The 22,185-nt window shown below is 43.1% G+C and overlaps 1 protein-coding gene across 3 annotated transcripts in view; it reads right to left on the reverse strand.

Annotated features, from left to right (window-relative positions):
* Window positions 1-21,816, reverse strand: part of cps1 (carbamoyl-phosphate synthase 1, mitochondrial) — a 54,541-nt gene extending 32,725 nt beyond the window's left edge. For all 3 annotated transcript variants that reach the window (XR_008386084.1, XM_053626227.1, XM_053626226.1), the window contains exons 1-25: window positions 21,463-21,816; window positions 20,845-20,954; window positions 18,196-18,340; window positions 17,468-17,557; window positions 16,371-16,427; window positions 15,996-16,088; window positions 15,781-15,870; window positions 15,507-15,635; window positions 14,367-14,473; window positions 14,083-14,224; window positions 13,893-13,970; window positions 13,611-13,709; window positions 13,313-13,408; window positions 12,430-12,619; window positions 12,180-12,337; window positions 11,697-11,825; window positions 11,142-11,286; window positions 10,584-10,794; window positions 8,670-8,868; window positions 7,627-7,803; window positions 6,637-6,755; window positions 3,694-3,835; window positions 3,507-3,572; window positions 2,227-2,290; window positions 1,127-1,308 (exon numbers count right to left, since the gene is read on the reverse strand). Coding sequence is in view for 2 of the 3 variants with exons in the window: in XM_053626227.1 (XP_053482202.1) it covers window positions 1,127-1,308; window positions 2,227-2,290; window positions 3,507-3,572; window positions 3,694-3,835; window positions 6,637-6,755; window positions 7,627-7,803; window positions 8,670-8,868; window positions 10,584-10,794; window positions 11,142-11,286; window positions 11,697-11,825; window positions 12,180-12,337; window positions 12,430-12,619; window positions 13,313-13,408; window positions 13,611-13,709; window positions 13,893-13,970; window positions 14,083-14,224; window positions 14,367-14,473; window positions 15,507-15,635; window positions 15,781-15,870; window positions 15,996-16,088; window positions 16,371-16,427; window positions 17,468-17,557; window positions 18,196-18,340; window positions 20,845-20,954; window positions 21,463-21,543 (3,099 nt within the window). In the remaining variant the exon portion in view is untranslated. The remainder of the gene's footprint in view (window positions 1-1,126; window positions 1,309-2,226; window positions 2,291-3,506; window positions 3,573-3,693; window positions 3,836-6,636; window positions 6,756-7,626; window positions 7,804-8,669; window positions 8,869-10,583; window positions 10,795-11,141; window positions 11,287-11,696; window positions 11,826-12,179; window positions 12,338-12,429; window positions 12,620-13,312; window positions 13,409-13,610; window positions 13,710-13,892; window positions 13,971-14,082; window positions 14,225-14,366; window positions 14,474-15,506; window positions 15,636-15,780; window positions 15,871-15,995; window positions 16,089-16,370; window positions 16,428-17,467; window positions 17,558-18,195; window positions 18,341-20,844; window positions 20,955-21,462) is intronic.
* Window positions 21,817-22,185: the final 369 nt, after the last annotated feature.

Below are 22,185 nucleotides of genomic sequence, written 5' to 3' on the forward strand. Positions count from 1 at the left end.
ATGCTTGGAGAGCCGGAGGGCGCGCGTGTGCACGAGCAAGGTGTGCGAGTGCTCAGCGAGCGCCCGCTCTTCGAATGTTGACAACAGTGACATTGTTTACTATGGACATGTGCATTTGTTTTGTTTCTGTTCTGTCTCCTCCCTGTTCTGTCATTGGTTGTTGTTCGAGGGTGTGGCTTCATTGTTTTCAGCTGCCAGCACTTAACGCTGATTATGTTCGGGATATAGACCGCTCGCTTCCCTGTACACCTTGCAGAGTATTATAGTTAATATAGTTAGATAGTAGATATTCTGTACCACGATAGATTCATTTTAGTTTAACGATAGATTAGTTTACTTAGACCACACTGGTGTTTTCCGCTCCCAGTTCCCAGTCATAGTTTCATGTTTCTTGTTTTGTGTTTTGACCCTGTTTTCTGTGACCGCGACTTCGATTTCTGTCTCGCGCTGTATATGCCTGTTTGCCGGTCGCCCGACCCACTGCCTGTTTTTGACTACGCATCTGTTTCACGTTTTGGATTTGTCTGCCTGCCTCGTCAATAAAGATCTTAACAGCAATTGCTTCCGCCTCCGTTCCCGATTCGTGACAATGTGCAACATGTTTATATATGTCCACGTACCTTCTAATGTGCTCTAGAGATCAGTTTTTGTTCCAAGGAGCTATAAAGCCACCCTGAGTCGAGGTATTGAGGTTTATAATTTTAATCATCCTGATGCGTTCATGCTGAATACAAAATACCACTTTTTTTTGTTCTGTAAAATCGCTCAGCGAATTTTGAGAGTTTTCCACTCCCACGATTACATTGTAATTTATTCTACGGTGGCTTAGTGCTTAGCATGTTTGCCTCACACCTCTGGGGTTGGGGTTCGAATCCCGCCTCCACCCTTGTTCTCCTCGTGCTTTGGGGGTTTCTTCCGGGTACTCCAGTATCCTCCCGGAATCCAAAGACATGCATTGTAGGTTGATTCCCAAATTATCCGTAGTGTGTGAATGTGTGTGTGTGATTATGCTCTGCGATGGGGTGTTCCCCCACCCTGTGCCCCGAGTCCCCTGGGGTAAGCTCCGGCCTCCCCCGTGACACTGTGTAGGATGAGCGGTACGGAGAGTAGACCGTTGACCTCTTACCTCCTGATGGTTAATATCCAGAATGCGCTCGAGCGTCAGCTCCTCGAAATAGAGGCGGTCGCACTCGTCGAAGTCGGTGCTGACTGTCTCGGGGTTGTGGTTCACCACCACTGTGCGCTTGCCCATCTGTCTGAGGGCACGGATACTGGACACGGCACACCAGTCGAACTCCACGCTGCTGCCTGTAACACAAGCGAGTGTCAAACTGAGCCGACATTCACTCACTAACTATTAAATCCCTGTAGTGACTTTTCACACAGAGACTATGGCAGGGAAACTGACTCTGACGGCACGAGGGTTTGAATACATCTAAATGAATACAATGTAGAAACATGGATTCAGGGATGTAGTAATTTAGTCCAATCGGTTTGGTCTAGAAGTGAAGTGGCCTGTAGAGAAACACTGAGTTCCAGACTTTAAAACCTTTCACCAAACGTCTTTGCGTCATATAATTAGCACGGTGGCATTTCATTTTATTCTCCACTCTATTACTGGCTTCACTAAAAGGACCGAGAGACTGTGGGGTTTAATACACGAGACTAAACCTTGAGCAGTCAGAGTGTGCAATTTATTGCAGATTTGCTGCGGAAACATTTTCCGGCCTTTAAACTGTCCAATTTATTGGCTATCCCAATACTGCCTCGTGCCTCATGCCTCGTGCCCAAACCATTAATAACCTAAATTACACTTCACCTGATCCGACTAGTCAAGGGTTTTGGGAGCAGTCCAATGTTTGAGCCATCTGTTTAAAGATTATTAGGTTACAGCTTTCAAGGGTCTCAATTTAGAAAATACAGAACTTTCCAGAACACTTTCTTTAACAAATAAAGCACGCTGTTATAGGAAAAGGATCAGAGATGGGGTAGTGAGATGAAGCGCAATTACTGTTACCACCCAAAAGAAGCACTTCCCACTTATACAACAGCATTTCACTAAAGCTAACCACTTTGTGTTAATTAAAGAGCAATTCCTTTACCCTTTATAGTAGAGCTTAATGCTTTGCAACGTCCAGGAAGCAAGTTACTTACGTTATAGCAGCAAAAAACAGTCTTGCTTTTGTAAACATCTCTTTTTATTTTTTAAAAAGACCAATTACTCACCGATGTGATAAGGACCACAGCCTAAAACCATCACACTCTGATCTGTGAAGTCCAGGTCATGTTCCTGTTAGATCAGAACAAGCATGTGTTCACATTTTATGTCAAAACTATGTCATAAAATGTCAAAAAATAGCAAAACCGTATGGTTTTTTTTTTCCCCAGGATCGTTGTGCTCAGTAATAGTAAACTTCAACAAACGATTAAATAGTTAATAATGATGAAAAATAGAACCAGGAAACCTAGAACAGATATAGAACCCATACAGGAATACAGTGTGCTTGTGCTTTTGGGATTTTAACGCCGTTTTGCGGACAGTTTGTTAGCTACATTGTATATCGTGATATGCATCGTGTACCGTAGAAACGTCCTCGAGTATCGCAATATGATATTTTTGTCATATCGCCCAGCCCTAGCGAGGGACCTAGCAACAGCCAGGTCAACAGAACTATAGGATTTAACCTTTTAACTTTTTATCCTTGAAACTGTTTAACTCTTTAACGTTTTTCAATTCTACAACAAAGAAACGTTGTAGTATCGTTCAATCTGATCTTTTTAACGTGTTTAGTGGGTTCTGTCGTATAATTTTACCCTTCTAGTTTCCTGGCAACGCTTTATTTATTTTTTTTTTTTACACAAAACGTATTACAATTAAAGGAACTACAATGTAGTAACAATTATACAATAAATAACGCAATAAAATGATACATTTGCATTACTATAAATTGTGTTTGATATTTTGTATTATTGGCTTTTATTTATTTATTGATTTATTTATTTTGCTTAATATCATGTTGTAAAATTCAGGTGTGTAGTTACGAGTTTGTATATGTCTTATTGTTTCTATAGCAACAGCTCATTCACAGCTAATACAGTAGACGCTCTGTATGAAAAGGATCGAAATGCATTCTTGAAGTTTTTTGTGAGGAGATGTTTGTTTAACATTGTTGTAAGGAGTCTCCAGTGTCAGTGCTTTGTAAGAATCAGACGTAAAGCTGATATGTTAAGTTTTCCAATATGGAACAAACTTCAGAATGGACCGGGACCGGGGTGCATTGTTTTATATAATTTTTTGGGGGCTTGTTAACTTAAAGAAACAAAGTCAAAGTGCCATTACCATATTATAGCTGCTATAATGTAAGTGATAACAGGAACTAACCTGTTTTGTGGAGCTTAAAGTTAACGATAAATGGATAAAAGGTATGACGCGTCATTTGTTTACTGTAACAAGTTCAAAAGTTCACATCTGCCTATTTAATACGCTGATTAGCTCAGTGTTTCACCTGGCCATGGTAGGTACAGTACAGATAGTTCGTGACAGCAGGATATTCCGCAGCTAGCGTGTCGATCTGAAACACAGAGCGGTCGATATCATTAGTAATCATCAGCTGTCTTTCTTTCAATAAATTTTTTTTAAAAAAAGGGGACTGATAGTAGTGGTGGTGGTTATTAGAGCATGATGTCCTTGACCTGTTTGACCCAGGGCTGGATGTTGTGGCTCAGTCTCAGGGAGCGTGTCTCTGCCTCGGACGCCTTGAGAGCCTGGCCCACCTGCCGGTCCGAGAAGCCCTCCTGCTTGGCCTTCAGCAACAGATCGGCTGGAATGGTGGAGCTGAGAGATCACACAGAAGACTAGCGTTATGCACACTTAAACAAAATCAAATCAGTTTATTAGCATTCTAATAACATCTCGTTGCTAAACAATTTCTCACTGTTGCAGACAGAATGCCAATCACACACCGATTTTGATGGATGTTTCATATTCATTAACGACTTCATTAATAAGGAAGCAATCGAATACAAATCCATAAATCAAGACGAATAAGACTAGCCGTTCGAGTGAAACAAAACTACCGGCACCCTACGAAAGGAGGAACAGGTAGCGCGTGTCTGCAGTAGCCGACACGCTGCGGTGGATTGAGCTGCATTACTGGAAGATTTTTGAGAACGCCTCACTTCTCAAGAGGACGTGCTCTTTCACCGTTCGGTCGCCATTTTGATGTTCTCAGCCCTCTGTGAGCATTGCCTTTTATGGAGTTTTGTGGGTGTGGCTAAACGCGAATCGACTGTGATGTTAATTTATACGCATGGATATATATATATATATATATATATATATATATATATATATATATATATATAAACTGTTACCAAAACATTTTTTGTTTGGCTCGTGAAAAACTTTTAGACACAACTGTATTCAACTTTATTATTGATAAACATTCCCGTCCATTTGAGTGCTCGCTCATTTGCATAGCGCATGTATGCTGTACATCTTACATTTTTGGTTAAATGATGAAGGAATATCTTTCTGTAATTTTATAAATGTTTTCAGAGACAACATGGGGTGCTATATATATTTATATATATATATATATATATATATATATATATATATATATATATATATATATATATATATATATATAAAAATCCATAAATCATAATTTCACAGAGGCAGAATGTTCACATTCAAATGGTATAATCCAAAAAAAAAAAAAAGGCCCTACGCCACCACAAGATTGGTGTAATTACAGTCAGCCTGGAGTATGTGCACACACACACACACACACACACACACGCGCGCTATTATGTTCTAGTGGGTGGTTTCCACTGTCATCGCTGCTGCTGCTTAACTGCCTTTGTTGCCGCAACACCAGAAATCCGGCCCGGCAGCTTCCGCTGTTCCCGTTCGTCTTGAGACATTAATTTATTCCACGAATGCCGGAGCGCAGACTCGGTGTGTGAACACGGTGCGACAGGCCGTGCGCTTCTACATTCCAAACGAATGTGCCGTGCGATTATGGTAATGAAAACAGAAAGCCGCCGTATTTTGACTCCCCCTCAGCGGCGAGCAAGACTCGCGGCGGGAGACGCAGTGGCGTGGGGCAGCGGGTCTGTTACGCTCCGCGGTGTCGGTCTCTGTGGACGCACGATCTCGTCAGCTATCCCACACACCAACTGTGAGCTTTTACTACAAACAAACTCAGAGTTAATCGCTGGCCCGTGTGGTGCAAACGACGGCTCATACGTAAAAACAAAACGGGTCGTTCAAAAAGCAAAGAGTCACCCTGCTTTACAAACATTCTTAATGTTTAAAATCCTAGCAGGCAAACAGAATTTTACCACACACATATACACACACACACACACAAAAAAAAACATTAGCACGTGCCAGTGGACAAGAAAACAGTCTGGCAAAAGTCTGGAATAATAAGGATCTGCTCTGATTTCTGTTGGTTTGTTTTGGCTCACACAGACCAAGGCTTGAATTCGCAGGGATCTGACATCTAACACTAAGAATAAACACAGCTGATCCTTTTTTCCTGTATCGAGACATCTAAAAGGACCTTTTTTTCGCCCCCTGACTTCTGAATTCAAATCGTGGTGGTTGGTCTGCCCTCTTCGTTTGATTTCCGGTCTCGCCTCATAGGTATGCACGTCGAAAGTCTTTTTTTCTAAAATCAGGTCGGCGTTCACAGTGTGTCAGGAACGGAACGGAGAGTTCGGACGGGTCCGGATGCGGTTAGAGCGTTTATCAGATCGGCGTGTGGACGAATCCGAAACGTGACTCGATCTCGGGGACGGGAAAACAGCCAGGGGGTCAGAGACTAGGTAACCCAGAAGAGCGTTAACGGGGAAACGGAACAGTATCGAGAATGGGGAAATCGGAAACGTGGAACAAAAGGCTCAGTAGAGACGGGCGGGTGAACGCTGAACGCTGAGGAACAAATACGCGCAAAGGTTGAAATATACGAACGGATTAAGGGGCGAACTGAAAACAGGTGAGAGTAATGAGGGAAAATTCCTGACACCGTGTCAGCCATTTTGTCCCGAAATGCAGCTAAACTGCTAGCTGAAGAAGAAAGTGACAGTTTGAGTCGCTGAAATAATGAATTCCATCGAGACTGATGAATAATAGAGGCACTTTGTTAAACATTTCAGTGCCGCATTTTAATGAAGTTTTAGAAACCGGGCTTCCTGAGTAATCGAAAGCTGAAATAAGGCATGAAACCCAAAAATCTAATCAAAGTCTCTCTTATACAGGATCCAGAAGTGTCACACCTGTCAGTCAGAGCAATGCTAGCCAATAGCAGGGTTATGTTAGCTCATAACCCTGACATTCACTCAAGTATAAGATAAGGTCCCCCCCCCCTCCCCCCGACAGCACCCCATGCTGTGACCTGATTGGTCGAGTGCTACAAACTTGCCGGTAAGACTTTTTCTACGAATGTCATACTCACAATAAACAACGAAAACTTTCATATCGTGTCGGAATGCGTTCGTTAGACAAATCTTTATAATGGTTCATGCAAATGTGTTATGCTTTATGACTTAATATGATCGTGTTCATAACATATTTATATTTATACATGTTTCCCAAACGAACGTTATGTGTTGTCACGTGCTCACCTGGTGTACCGACGCAGGTGCTGCTCCAGCTCTGTGATGCGCCTCAGTTTGTGCAGAAACCATTTATCGATTGCTGTGAGCTCGTGAATCCGATCCACGCTGACTCCGTCATGCAGCGCCTAGAAGAGGAAGGAAAAAAGGAAAAAAAAAAAAAAAGTCAACACATGCTGCTTAAACTCTGATCAAAACAAGTTAATCAGCGCTCCTATACAAATCACAAGAAGACACCGGTTGTTTTAGAAAATAGGAATCAGCAACCATATTGTTGGGTCGTTGTTAAACGAGGGATAATGGGCTCCTGATTGCGAGCGGTAAGCTCCTCGCGTCCGATGAATATAAAACGTCGACACAGATGAGCCGTGACCGCTCGGGCGCCCGGCAAATCGGAAGCCGGCCCTCGCTCGAGTGCCGAGAGACCGCGGCATGGCAATTACCTGCGAGGCTAACCTTGAGAGTTATTGATATTCCCCGGCTTGATGCAATTTGGGCCGTTTGTTCTTAATAACACCTAATTTCATCCGGCACTCGTGAAATATTTGCTTTCACACAGCAACGATATGCGGTATATTCGATTATTTTCAAGGTTAAAGACGGTTATAGGGTGTGGAAAATAATTATTTGTGATTATGTTAGGAATAATGAAGCGGACCTGCAACTGAAAAGGAACATTTAGGCGAACAGGATGTGGCACTTTTAACAGGTGTACAGGAAAACGTTACTGGCGGCAGCTTCTGTACGCTCGCAGTCTGACCTCGCAAACACGTTCGCAGAAAGTGCTGAAAATAAATAGAGATAAATAACAGGTGCAAATGAGAGCGTTTAAAAATGCTACCTGTAGTGTGTTGATGATGTCTGGGTGCGAGGCGTTATCGTTATGTGAGCTGGTGAGTGTAAGAGCATATGCTGAGCCGCCTACACCAGTCGAACCAGAATAAACCTGAATATAAATGTGCGAGAGTTATTGAGCAGCGCGCGAGTCCGGAGCGCTACCTTGGCCAGGGAGAAAATGCGAGTGCTGGAGGGAACAGCGAGCTCCTGGTGCAGGTCGTGCTGCCCGCTCCAGGGTCGCTTCAGGGGCAGGTGGGGCACAAAGCCGTCCACGGAGGGGTGGCACATCCGCAACGCCTTCTGGATGCTCTCTTCGAAGGTACGACCCACTGCCATTACCTGAGAGGAGAGGAGAGGAGAGGAGAGGGGAGAAGAGGAGAAGAGAGAAGAAGAGGAGAAGAGAGAAGAAGAGATGAGAGGAGAGGAGAGGAGAGAAGAGGAGATAAGATTAGAGGAGAGAAGAAGAGAGGAGAGGAGAGAAGAAGAGGAGAAGAGGAGAGGAGAGAAGTGAGGAGACAAGAGAAGAGAAGAGAAGAGAAGAAAAGAGGAGAGAAGAGAAGAGAGAAGAGGGGAAGAGAAGAGAACAGAAGAGGAGAGGAGAGAAAAGGAGAGAAGAAGAGAGGAGAGGAGAGAAGAGGAGAGAAGAAGTGAGGGGAGAAGAGGAGAAGAGAAGAGAAGAGGAGATAAGAGGAGAGGAAAGAAAAGAAAAGAAGAGGAGAGGAGAGGAGAAGAGAGGACAGGAGAAGAGAAATGAGGAGAGGAGAGGAGAGAAAAGGAGAGAAGAAGAGAGGAGAGGAGAGGAGAGAAGAGGAGAGGAGAGAAGAAGAGAGGAGAGAAGAGGAGAAGAGAGGAGAGAAAAGAAGAGGAGAGAACAAGTGAGGAGAGAAGAGGAGAAGAGAAGAGGAGAGAAGAGGGGAAGAGAAGAGAGAAAAGAAGAGGAGAGGAGAGGAGAAGAGAAGAGAGGAGAGGAGAAGGAGAGGAGAAGAGAGTCAGAGAATGATGTTGGTGTAGAACAACACGTTTAGAACCTCCTGGATCTATTCACACTTCTCAGGAACCCAACAGTGTGAGAACAGCCGGGATCTGAACTCCCAACCTTCCGGTCACTAGAACAGAAGCTCAGCAGACTGTGTGTGTGTGTGTGTGTGTGTGTGTGTGTGTGTGTGTGCCTGCGTGAGTAGGTCTGGAGACCTGGAGTCTCTCACCTCTCCTACGCTCTTCATGGCACTGCCGATCTCCTGTGACATGCCCTGGAAGCGGTCCAGATCCCAGCGAGGGACCTTCGTCACAATGTAGTCGAGACTGGGCTCGAAGCAGGCCGTGGTCTTTCCAGACACCGCGTTCTTAATCTCGGGCAGAGGAATGCCCAGGGCCAGCTTCGCTGCTACGAACGCCAGCGGGTACCTGAGGCAAGACGCAGACGCAGCAGTGTTCATTCACTTTACTGTCAGATGGATCACAGCGCCGATTATTTAGGAACAAATATCCACTTCTTTCCACACCGCTCGCGTGCTGTTACAGGGAGATGATTGTTCTAGAATAACAGCGCATCTTAAACACGCAACACTTCTTATCCGTTTACAGTTAAGTCCGACGTTCCCGTTCTCCCGCAGTTCCTGCCGTCGCTCGCTTTACCCGCCTCTCTTTCTTCTCTCTCTCTCTCGAAGTTAATAAGACCAAATCGCAGCTCGCCGCGTTACCGAGAAAAACGTAAACTCGTAAAAACGTCGCAAAGTCTCCGCTCTACCTCGGACCGTTACGGAGCGCTGGCGCTGGCGTCTCCTTCCGTGCGGACGAACTCGCGCGTCTCGCAACAGAGTGAAAAACGATAACGTGTTCGGACGAGCGTATCAACGGAAACGTGAACCGACCGTCTCCGACCAATCGGAACGGACAATCCGGCGCCATGTGTAGTCCTTTACGCGACTCAAAATACATACGCATGTACATCGAAACGTGTCGAAACGTGTCCGAGTGCGCTGTGATTGGTCAGAAACTACTAAACAAAAAAAAAATTTTCTTTTTTTTTTTTTAAATCGTACATTAGCAAGCTAGCTAACTTTACTAACGACTCAGTTACGTTTAATGAATGGCGGAAGCCGAAACTTGTGCACGTGAATAATCGTAATTTATCGTACCTTCTCGTAACATCATTTAAACGTCTCTTTAAGCTTGTGAGACTCTAAGACAAACTCTCTCTCTCTCTCTCTCTTTCACACTTTCCAAATAAGCAAGAAAAAAAAAAACCCCATTGTTTCATTCCATGCGATTTTGTGTTCTCTTCTAAGCAGTTTGACTTTCAAATGCCTTTCTAAATATACGGATTCGTTTCGCACCGAACAGCCTGAGCGGTGGGCGGGCGTTTTTCTGCAAAGTCTGGCATCCGAACGTGTTCCAACATTTCTGGCAGGAGTCGTTTCTGAATATTTCTGCGACGACAAACACAAAAGCCGGCGTGCTAATCGCTCGCGTTCCAACTTTCTGAAAGTTGCGTCGGTGAGACTCGTGACATCTTTCTCTCCTTTCTCCCCCCTCTTTGATCCGCGATACCTGCGACCGTCTAGTTCACGTAGAGAAGCCACGCGGCGCGGCGCTCAAAATACCTGAAGCCATGACTGCACTTCGTCTTACGCTACGGTCCATAATTAGCAGTGAATATGTACTTTTGTAATTTTTTACTGATTTCGAGCTCTGTAGTTTATTTTATTTTATTTTTTTATCCTTTTGGGAAATCGTTCTAGAAACATAGTAAACACGTCGAATTCGCTAACTTATCTGCCACGTGTAACGCTTGAAATGAAATGAATAGAAATGTCTAGACGTGGGTTTAATAATAATCTCGTAACGGCTTTATTGTGATCTTTAAATAGGAAATACTAACGACTTTATAAGCTATTAAAAAAAATAATAATAAATGACACGATTGTCACGTCAGTCCGCGTTTTCCGTCCCTACCGTCTCTGATGCTTCCACGTCAACGGCGTGAACTACTGTATGCATAGGTGACCGATAAAGAAGCATGCGCGTAATCCGACTCGGAGTACACGAAAACGTTCCCTGACGTGACTTTAGGACGAGCGGTAATTACGAAACGCTGTGAAAGGTCGACCCTGCGTTACCCCGTAGCTTTGGATGCCAGTGCTGAGCTTCTGGACAGCCGGGCGTTGACCTCGATGATGCGGTACTGCAGAGATGTCGGGTGCAGGGCGTACTGGATGTTGCATTCTCCTACGATGCCGAGGTGGCGCACCACTTTAATGGCCGTCTCCCGCAGCATGTGGTACTCCTCGTTGGACAGCGTCTGGCTGGGTGCCACCACGATGGAGTCACCTGAGACAGGAACGGAGAACAGGAGCTGATTCATCTTATAGTGAAGAAAAACCCTCAGGTTCCCGTTATTCTAGTCACAAAGAAACATCCGCGCGTTTCCTCTCGGGCCAGGAAGTTAACGTAACGCTTTACTTGTGTACGGCTGTTCATTTCTTAGACGCTCAGGAGTCGGTTTTTGCCTTGTTACTGCTTTCACCTTTTTTACTTTACAGTGATTTTTCCAGTGATCTCTGGTCTATAGGTTCGGACCCTGAAATCATTTTTAGGGACGATTTTACGCTACCTAACGATTGTGTCCAGCCATTCATAATCCGAGATGGAAAACGATAATAAACAGTGCGTCGCACCTGTGTGGACGCCTAAGGGGTCGAAGTTCTCCATGTTGCAGACGGTGACGCAGTTATCGGCGACGTCTCGGACCACCTCGTACTCCACCTCCTTCCAGCCCAGCAGAGACTTCTCCACCAGGATCTGTCTGCTCATGGCTAAAGCCTGCCACACAACACACACACACACACAATTTTTTTTTACACATCTCTTTCCAGCTCAGATAATCAGGGGCTCGGTAATTAGGTCATATAGAAGCAGGAGCGCTAAATGAGGAGAAAAAGTGTGGTCCTCGGGCTTGGGACTCACGAAACAAGCGTTCCTCGGGGGCCGCTGGAACGACGCGTCTTATTAAAGGTATATTTCAAGCAGAAATCTAATGGGGGTGGTGTCAGCATTACCACGAGTAATCGAGGCGTTCAGCACTTTTCTAAGGAAAACTAAACCTCGATCGGGGCTTATATCTCCCAAACAGCCTGATTTGTACGTGAATGCCCTGTAGCAGAGCGTGATCTTTTTACAAACCACCTCGGGAGCACCGAAACGTATCGTGGATGTAGTTAAAAGCGATATACCTTGCGTGCAGTCTCTTCCAGTTTGTGTTTGTCACTGCAGAGTCCGGAGCCCAGGCCGCCGAGGGCATACGCCGAACGCACCATCACCGGATATCCGATTTCGTCTGCCGCCTTCAGAGCGTCTGGCACCTGACGGGACAACGTTAATCGCTGCGATTACTCTCGGATTCCTTTCACAAGCAGCGTTGCATTTACGTTACGGTTCCCTTCGGTCGTTCCTCGACTTATCTACGTTACGCTTCCTTTAGATTAAATTACTGTAGCATAAGGAGAGGGAAACGGGACGTAGAGTCTATATTACTTAAGTGCTTAAATATTGTCATAAATAATCTTAGACGTGGGAGCATTAATGTAAACGCACAGACATTTTATTTATTGGTTGATTGATTTATTTTAGATCTCTGCTGCCGCCCTTTAAAAGCGGGTGATTGGGAATATGGTGTTTACGTGGCGAGCGAATAGAGAGACGAGAGCAGGTCTCACCGACGCCACGGCCACGCTGGGGGCGATCCGCTCGTCGATCTCCTTCAGCTTGTCGGCAAACAGCTGTCTGTCCTCTGTGGCGATGATGGACTCGACAGGCGTGCCCAAAACTTTCACGCCGTACTGCTGCAGCACGCCGCTCTGAAACAGCTCCACTCCTGACCGCACACACACACACACACAGAACAACGCTTCACGTTTGCCTTTCGCCTCATTTTATTCGTTAAACCGAAATCCTCGAGGGTCTCACCGCAGTTGAGCGCCGTTTGTCCGCCCATGGAGAGCAGGATGCTGTCCGGTCTCTCGGTTTTGATCACCTCTGCCACGAACTTTGGCGTGATGGGCAGGAAGTAGACCGTGTCCGCCTGCTTGGTCCCTACCTCGTTGGTCTGCACCGAGGCGATGTTCGGGTTCATCAGCACCGTCTTCAGGTTCTCCTCCTGCGCGACAGAGCGCAATGTAACGTACTGGATGTTTCTTCTGCTCCAGTGCAACAGGTCTAACTAGCAAAAGCTGCTAAGAAATCTCCTCGACAAATAATTCACGTTAATTAGTATTAGTCTGGCTAGCACAGCTCCTGGTACTCCTCCTAGACCCGTAAATCATCCTAAAAGACCTGGAATATACGAAAGCAGACCGTTTCGGGACAAAGCGACTATGATGATATACTGACTAATCCTTCGCCGTTCCGGAATATGCGCCCGATACTTATATACGTATCGGCGATGCCAACAGTGCTCTGTGTCGGCGTTTGATTGTGTGGGCGGTTCACATCGATGTAGTTATGAATCACACATTAAAGGAAACGTGGCTGTACAGTAAACACAAATTTAAAAAATAGAGCGATATCATTACTTACAGAAGGCCTACTATAACTGTCGTTTATTTACACATCTCACGAGTTGGTATAGCCGTTTACACTAATTATGGATAGTGCAATACACCATTGGTCAGACGTTAATCAGCTCCCAAGAACCCTGATGCGTTATCCGTCTCGGTGTGGTTCTTTAAACAGGCGTGGACCCAACGGGCCAAAAGTATCGATTTTGCGTAGGCGAACGGACTATTAGGTGTGAAGGCAATAGGTGTGAGTTTCGCTGTGATGTGTGGCACGTTCTGTTTGAAGGTCTTACCTTCATGGCTTTCACAGCCTGCGAGCCTGAGTAGTCAAACTCACCGGCCTGGCCGATGGACAGACCACCGGAGCCCAGCACCAACACTTTAGACACCTGCCAAAAAAAAAAAAAAGGGCATGACATGACAAAATCAAAATTCACTCAGAAAATCCAGAAACATTCATATCTGAAGCTAAAATCTATTCTGTGTTTTAACTGTACACTATGAAGGTGCTCTACATCCAGATTTCTGTCGCTCTCGGGTGATCTCCTCTACAGTACAGTACGTGTGTGCGTGTGGCTGTGGCGCCATCACCTGGGCTCTCGGCGTAACTGCGGGTTTCTTGGGCATCACGGCCTCGATGCTGCTGTTTCGCCCGTTCTTTATCAGCGACAGGAACACATCGAACAGGAACTGCACAGAGACGAAAGACAAATGAATAAAAGACGCGTGTGTTAATACGTCCTGCGCACGAAGCGTCCGTGTTATCTCTGAACAGGCGCGGCATAATTGAATCGCGTCTGACACGGAGCATGAAATGAAAAGTTCGGGATGTAATTACAACAGAACAAAGCAATCAATCGGCGTGTGAGGTACCTCTGTATCAGTGGGGCCACCTTTCGCTTCCGGATGGAACTGCGCCGTGAAGATTGGCTTGGTGTTATGCATGATGCCCTAATTGAGGCCGAAAGAAAAGCGGTGTATGTTTAGCTTTACTGAACATATCCGTTCGTCCCAAATCATAATTCAAAGACAAATCGCATTGATAATAATGCGCAGACCAGACCTCGTTGGTTCCGTCGTTGGCGTTGATGAAGAGCGGACTCCAGCCTAGAGGCAGAGACTCGCTGTCTATTCCGTAGCCGTGATTCTGAGCCGTGATGAAGGCTTGTCCCGTCGTCACGTTCAGCACCGGCTGGTTCTGTCCCCTACACGTACGGTACAGACAAGAGACAGACATGAGTGTCCAGTCTACTGAGCAACACTGTGTCGTTTACAAAGAACTTGTTTTGTGTAGTCTGCACACTTTCTTCACTGGGTCTACGCAACACGCTTAAACATTTCTGTTACCTGTTCCCCATGGGCAGTTTGTAGGACTGAGCGCCAGCAGCCAAAGCCGTGATCTGGTTCCCCATACAGATACCGAACACTGGCTCGGGACGATCGCTCTCCAGCACCTGACGTGGAAAAGCCACCAGACAACAAATGAGGAAATCCTGACGCGTCACAAAAAAATGTTTCTTTCACTGTTTTGTCCACTTACAACCCAGTATCTGAAACGTTTGTACAAGGCTTAAGCTCCGCCCACTTAGCACAGGGGTTCCCAAACTTTTCCAGGGCAAGGCCCCCCCAAATGGCATTAACATTTGACCGAGGCCCCCCTTTTGCAAGATGTCTTTAAAACACATTAAAAATACAGACTTCTGAATATATCCCCCTTTTTTTTATTATTATTATTAATAATTACATCTTACATCTTTACATTACATTACATTAGGAATTGATTGTGTGTGTGTGTGTGTGTGTGTGTGGTTGTCTGAGAGTGAGAAAGAGAAAACATACTAGTGGGAGGGATGGGCAAACCAAATCGTTGAGGCCCACTGGGCGCCCCCTGGGGGCCCCCGAGGGGGCCGCGGTCCCCACTCTGAAAACCACTGATTTAGCACACCATGTCATACAGTGTGTATATACATATATATATATCCCTAAAAAACTTGTTTCCTACTATAGATATAAAGTTATGGGTCATTATGATTATACATGCCGATTTCGTTTATAAACCATCCATATTCACAATTAAAAGCTGATTACCGAGGAATTTCTCAAAATGTCCATAATTATTCGAGTTAAGACGAGCATAAAAACACAGCTCCTAAGAGTGCGAGGTAGTTTCTTGATTAAACAAGAAATGAAATATATACATTCCTGCAAAATGTAAAATATACATATATATGTATATATAACTTCTGTAAAATGATTTCTCTGGATAACACAATACAGTGAAATCATCCAAAGACTGGATTTTTGGGTTTATAAAGTATGCCAATTTACACATATTACAACCACTTTTGCATAAATAAACACCAAATTATTTGAAAAAATAAAAATAAAAATAGCAATCGACTGGAAAAAGATTGACATTGATGTCTTTGTTTGTTTGTTTGTTTGTTTGTTTTGTTCGTTTTTATTCATGCAGACACTCATTTATACCTTGCGGACGTTCTGGATCAGAGTTCCAGCCGTAGCGGGGTCTCCGGGGCCGTTGGAGATGAAAAGGCCGTCGTACTCGAGGCTCATGAGGTCCTGATCCCACGGCACCAAATGCACCTCGGCACCGCGCTGAATAAACACGTTAAGACGCACGCACGTCAGAGGCGGTGCTCGGTGCGACGGTTCGTACAGAAGCGTATAAATTCAACTTTACGACTGATTTAGGCGGGGCTCGTGCGCCGCTAGACGCCCGTTAGCGTAACGTGTGTGTCACCTTGACGAGCAGCCTGATGATGTTGTGCTTGATCCCGCAGTCGACGGCCACGATTTTGATAGGGTTGCCTTTCCCATACACTTGGACTTCCTAATAAAAAAATAAAAATAAAACAAACCGTCAGCGGGGAAGAGAAGAGATAAAGAGGTCAGTGTAAGAGTAGCGCAGGCCTGTAGGACTTTGCTGTGAAGCTCCTCGTGGGAGGGTCTGCTTACCTTGGTCGAGACTTCTGCCACCAGATTTCGTACGTTTGGGTCAGTCATTTCTACTGGCTGCCCTTCAAACTCAATCTTCCCCAAAACTGTTCCCTGAAGAAAGGTGATGATTGAAAGGATTAAACACAGGTCATGTTTCAAGAAAGGTTGTGGGGTCTTCAAAAGTAAGGGGGGGGGAGAAGTAGTACAAGAAATTTCATTTATTTCAGACAAAGACTTGCTCTGGAGAATACGATTCTCTCCGGCGGCGGTTCTTTTGTGTTCGGACACACCTTGTCCGCCTCTTTTCTTTTTCTTTTTCTGCATCGTTCCGTGTAAACATGATCGTTCATCGGTGTAATCGCCCTGTCTACAGAGACGACCAAAGTGGCCTACCTTGTCTCGGATGATTTTGGTCAGCATCCTGGTGTCCACGCCGTATAAAGCTGGAACCTAGCGTGAGGAAGTAAGAAAGTAAAGCTTTATTTATATAGCACCTTTCAAAACAATGTTTACATACAGACGTATACACTAGAGACGGGAAAACAAAATCAACGGTAAGAATAAATCAAAACGAGCGATGAGAGAAATAAAAGAAATACAAAGCCTAAGCAAGTCAAACAGAATAAACAGAAGAATCGAGATAAAATCAATTTATTTAGATTTTTTTCCCCGCCACATTTTAGAATAATAAGAAGAAGAAGAAGAAGAAGAAAGTCATCAAAACTCTGGAATAACACAAATGGAACTATGGGGGGAAAAAAAATCCAAAATAAATCAAAATAGTTTCATATTTTATCATCTTGAACGTAGACGCCGTTTCCGCCTAGAGTTTCCAGAAATGTATTCTTGGCGTTTTCTCCCCCGGTTTCTTGAGGAATCCTCCTGAGATGCTTTTTAAACAGTATTAAAGGAGTTCCCACCTACGCCGGACGCTTATCGGAATATTTCGCTCCGGGTCGTCCATTTAAAAAAAAAAAAAGATTTTTTTTTTTTTTTTTTGGTAAATAAAATGTTCGTTTTCTAATGAAAGAAATGAATACGACAGCAGGATTATTACATTTTTGGTCTACAACACGGATTTCAAACATTTAATCACACACCTTCACATCAAAAGGTTTTATAAGATCAGGAGAAACATTTCAGTCGAGTGTCCACAAACTTTTGACCGGTAGTGTGTATTCAAGTTGGTTTTATACATAGATAGCTTAGTGAACCAGGAGGCTTTGTGTGCATTTGTGAAGGCTTTTTCCATTGGATGTTGACATCACCGGTAATTAACATATATACATATTCAGTTAATGGTCTAGAAGGTCTAGAAGGGTGATCGATAACTAATAAAACAACAGATCCATCACCCATGTGATGCACAGCAAGGTATATATAATTTACATATATATATAAAAGCTGGAGGAATGAAAATATAATAAGCTATGAACGGCACGAGATTAGCGCAGGCATCTCAGACTAAACGTTACGGTCGGTCCCAGTACCTTCTCGTCCTGCAGCCACTGTGCCAGAGACTTCACCGAGGTCCAGTGGCTGTAGTCGTGACTGTAGTCCTGCACCAGTAGCCCTGATACCTGCAAACACATCACACACACACACTCAGTCGGATATTATATAGAGGACATTATACAGATCTTCACATGCTCTTAGTGAGGAAACGAGAATGTTCCTGTGTTATACAGGCGAGAAATCACAAGGAGACTAGTGACAGGAGCGATATTACTACGTGTCATAACGTTGATGGAGCAAAACGTGATTCCAAGTTGCTAACACGCCGTCATTGTACTGTTCCGAAGCTACCTGTGACGACTGCGACACCGAAAGCCGCTAATGTGCACGCGAGTACCGTTCGCTTTCTAAATGCAGCAAATTCATAGCTATTTATTTTGTTATTTGTGTTTCATTTATTTGAGAGTATATTCATTTTGATGTTATTTCAGTACATTTCACTCAAACCGTCAAGTACGTAACACCTCAGGCCATCGGATTCATCCGCGCAGAGGAGCGGCGCCGCAGGACAACCCACGTAAAAATATAAATAAATGAATAAATAAATAGATAACTCGGCAAGTATGTTGCGATTTCATGTTTCGGACAGAGATGGCGATAGACGGGCTAAAAGCTCAGTACTGCAGCTTTAACTAATAGCGATAATATCATAATAAATAGATTAGCAGCACTATGTGATGCCATCACACGGCGGTACGGTCACCTGGACGCGATCCGACTCGGCGTTCTTTCTCAGTCCCATTTCGTCAAGCTCCTGCGTATCAGGGACGCCGTAGTTGCCCACAATGGGGTAGGTAAGTGTAAGAATCTGACCTCTGTAGCTGGGGTCTGTGAGGGCCTCTGGATATCTAAATGCAAAAGGAAGATTTTTTCTTTCAAAATCAGGAGCGTACACTGATGTAAGAAATAATATTAGTACTGCATACTTAAATCAGAGTTCATATCGGTAATGTATACTTAAATCAGAGTTCATATCGGTAATGTATACTCGTATCAGAGTTCATATTGGTAATGTATACTCGTATCAGAGTTCATATCGGTAATGTATACTTAAATCAGAGTTCATATCGGTAACGTATACTTAAATCAGAGTTCATATCGGTAATGTATACTCGTATCAGAGTTCATATCGGTAATGTATACTTAAATCAGAGTTCATATCGGTAATGTATACTCGTATCAGAGTTCATATCGGTAATGTATACTCGTATCAGAGTTCATATCGGTAACGTATACTCGTATCAGAGTTCATATCGGTAACGTATACTTAAATCAGAGTTCATATCGGTAATGTATACTTAAATCAGAGTTCATATCGGTAATGTATACTCGTATCAGAGTTCATATCGGTAATGTATACTTAAATCAGAGTTCATATCGGTAACGTATACTCGTATCAGAGTTCATATCGGTAATGTATACTCGTATCAGAGTTCATATCGGTAACGTATACTTAAATCAGAGTTCATATCGGTAATGTATACTTAAATCAGAGTTCATATCGGTAATGTATACTCGTATCAGAGTTCATATCGGTAACGTATACTCGTATCAGAGTTCATATCGGTAATGTATACTCGTATCAGAGTTCATATCGGTAATGTATACTTAAATCAGAGTTCATATCGGTAACGTATACTTAAATCAGAGTTCATATCGGTAATGTATACTCGTATCAGAGTTCATATCGGTAATGTATACTTAAATCAGAGTTCATATCGGTAATGTATACTCGTATCAGAGTTCATATCGGTAACGTATACTCGTATCAGAGTTCATATCGGTAACGTATACTCGTATCAGAGTTCATATCGGTAACGTATACTCGTATCAGAGTTCATATCGGTAATGTATACTTAAATCAGAGTTCATATCGGTAACGTATACTTAAATCAGAGTTCATATCGGTAACGTATACTTAAATCAGAGTTCATATCGGTAATGTATACTCGTATCAGAGTTCATATCGGTAATGTATACTTAAATCAGAGTTCATATCGGTAATGTATACTCGTATCAGAGTTCATATCGGTAATGTATACTTAAATCAGAGTTCATATCGGTAACGTATACTTAAATCAGAGTTCATATCGGTAATGTATACTCGTATCAGAGTTCATATCGGTAATGTATACTCGTATCAGAGTTCATATCGGTAATGTATACTTAAATCAGAGTTCATATCGGTAACGTATACTTAAATCAGAGTTCATATCGGTAATGTATACTCGTATCAGAGTTCATATCGGTAATGTATACTCGTATCAGAGTTCATATCGGTAATGTATACTTAAATCAGAGTTCATATCGGTAATGTATACTCGTATCAGAGTTCATATCGGTAATGTATACTCGTATCAGAGTTCATATCGGTAATGTATACTTAAATCAGAGTTCATATCGGTAACGTATACTTAAATCAGAGTTCATATCGGTAACGTATACTTAAATCAGAGTTCATATCGGTAATGTATACTCGTATCAGAGTTCATATCGGTAATGTATACTCGTATCAGAGTTCATATCGGTAATGTATACTCGTATCAGAGTTCATATCGGTAATGTATACTTAAATCAGAGTTCATATCGGTAATGTATACTCGTATCAGAGTTCATATCGGTAATGTATACTCGTATCAGAGTTCATATCGGTAATGTATACTCGTATCAGAGTTCACATCGGTAATGTATACTTAAATCAGAGTTCACATCGGTAACGTATACTTAAATCAGAGTTCATATCGGTAATGTATACTCGTATCAGAGTTCATATCGGTAATGTATACTCGTATCAGAGTTCATATCGGTAATGTATACTTAAATCAGAGTTCACATCGGTAATGTATACTTAAATCAGAGTTCATATCGGTAATGTATACTCGTATCAGAGTTCATATCGGTAACGTATACTTAAATCAGAGTTCATATCGGTAATGTATACTCGTATCAGAGTTCATATCGGTAACGTATACTCGTATCAGAGTTCATATCGGTAATGTATACTTAAATCAGAGTTCACATCGGTAATGTATACTTAAATCAGAGTTCATATCGGTAATGTATACTCGTATCAGAGTTCACATCGGTAATGTATACTCGTATCAGAGCTCATATCGGTAATGTATACTCGTATCAGAGTTCACATCGGTAATGTATACTTAAATCAGAGTTCATATCGGTAATGTATACTCGTATCAGAGTTCATATCGGTAATGTATACTCGTATCAGAGTCCACATCGGTAATGTATACTCATATCAAAGCTCACAGTAATAATGTACATGCACATTTCTCTAAGTGTCACGTGTCAGGACTCCAGTCAGTGGAGATGACAGCAGTAGAAGTTTCCTCACCCCACGAGCCCTGTGTTGAAGACCAACTCTCCGGACGTGGACCGGCCATGGCCGAAGGAGTAGCCCTTCATCACTGTGCCATCTTCAAGAACCAGGTGAGCGGTCTGAGCCTGCACGCAACACAGTGGAACCAGATCACCAAACTCACTTATATACTCTTCTTCTCAGCAGGACTTATTTTGTAATACATGATGAGGATTTGCCCAGGCATGCAGACTGATGCAATATTACATCAACCCTGTTAGTCTAGTCCAGAATGAAAATGTTATGTATTAATAAGTTTATTTCAAGAAAGTGTAGCATAAGGAATGAACTCCATTCTGCACAGCAAGGGAGAATGGACAGAAATAAACCCACAATGCAATGCAAAATCACCCACAAACCAAACTGGATGGCTCCCTGAATTCTTTATGTAGTAATTATTATGCAAATATTAAAGAGCCAGTTAGACAGGTACAGGTAGCTATGGGGCTACACTATTCATGTTACGTTAATCCTAACTTCTTCAGCAAGCATTTTCAGCAAGTCTATCAAATATTATACACGTTTAACTTTACTAATGGAAATATACTACGGCATGATATCCTCTGGATCAGAAGTTGGGAAATAGTTTGTTACCTGGACGCTGAGGGAACGTGCCGCGGGTCTCCGTCCCACTGAAGCAAAGAAATTCCTCATACATTTAGCGACTGTCAGCATTTTGATCTTGTTTCTGACTTTACTTGGTGGATTGTTACTTAACCATACGTTTAGTTACTCAACCCCACTTTTAATTCCTTTCTTTCTTTCTTTCTTTCTTTCTTTCTTTCTTTTTTTAAAGTTCTCTCTGAAAATGTATGAGGTAACGAGGCAACGTTGTGTCGTGGGCTCGCGCATGGGCTGCACCCAGCAGCCAATCAGAGAATAGTAGAAGAAACAGTAGCCAATCAGCGCTCGGCAGTATTCGTAAAAGGTGGGACGTGCACCGAGGGTGTAGGGCATGAATTGTGCAACCTGAACTCTCTCTCTCTGTGTGTGTGTGTGTGTGTGTGTGTGTGTGTGTGATGAATAAAATGGTTTAATTCTTATATATTTCTTAACGATATTAGTGTTGAATAATATTGTGTTAATGGAGAAACATCCTATAAATAGTAAAAAAATAAAATAAATAAAAAAAAGTTTTCCTTTGGTTTTTTTTTGTTGTTGTTGTTTTTGGGTTTTTTTCTTCTTCTCAATGAAATATTTGGGAAAGGGAAGGGAGGAGAGAAGAGAAAAGGTAAATGAATCACATGAATATGAATCACATGAAAATGAATCACATGTAAATGAATCACATGTAAATGAATCATATGAAAATGAATA

This window comes from Ictalurus furcatus, chromosome 6 (genome assembly GCF_023375685.1).
Source record: "Ictalurus furcatus strain D&B chromosome 6, Billie_1.0, whole genome shotgun sequence".
Classification (NCBI taxonomy): domain Eukaryota; kingdom Metazoa; phylum Chordata; class Actinopteri; order Siluriformes; family Ictaluridae; genus Ictalurus; species Ictalurus furcatus.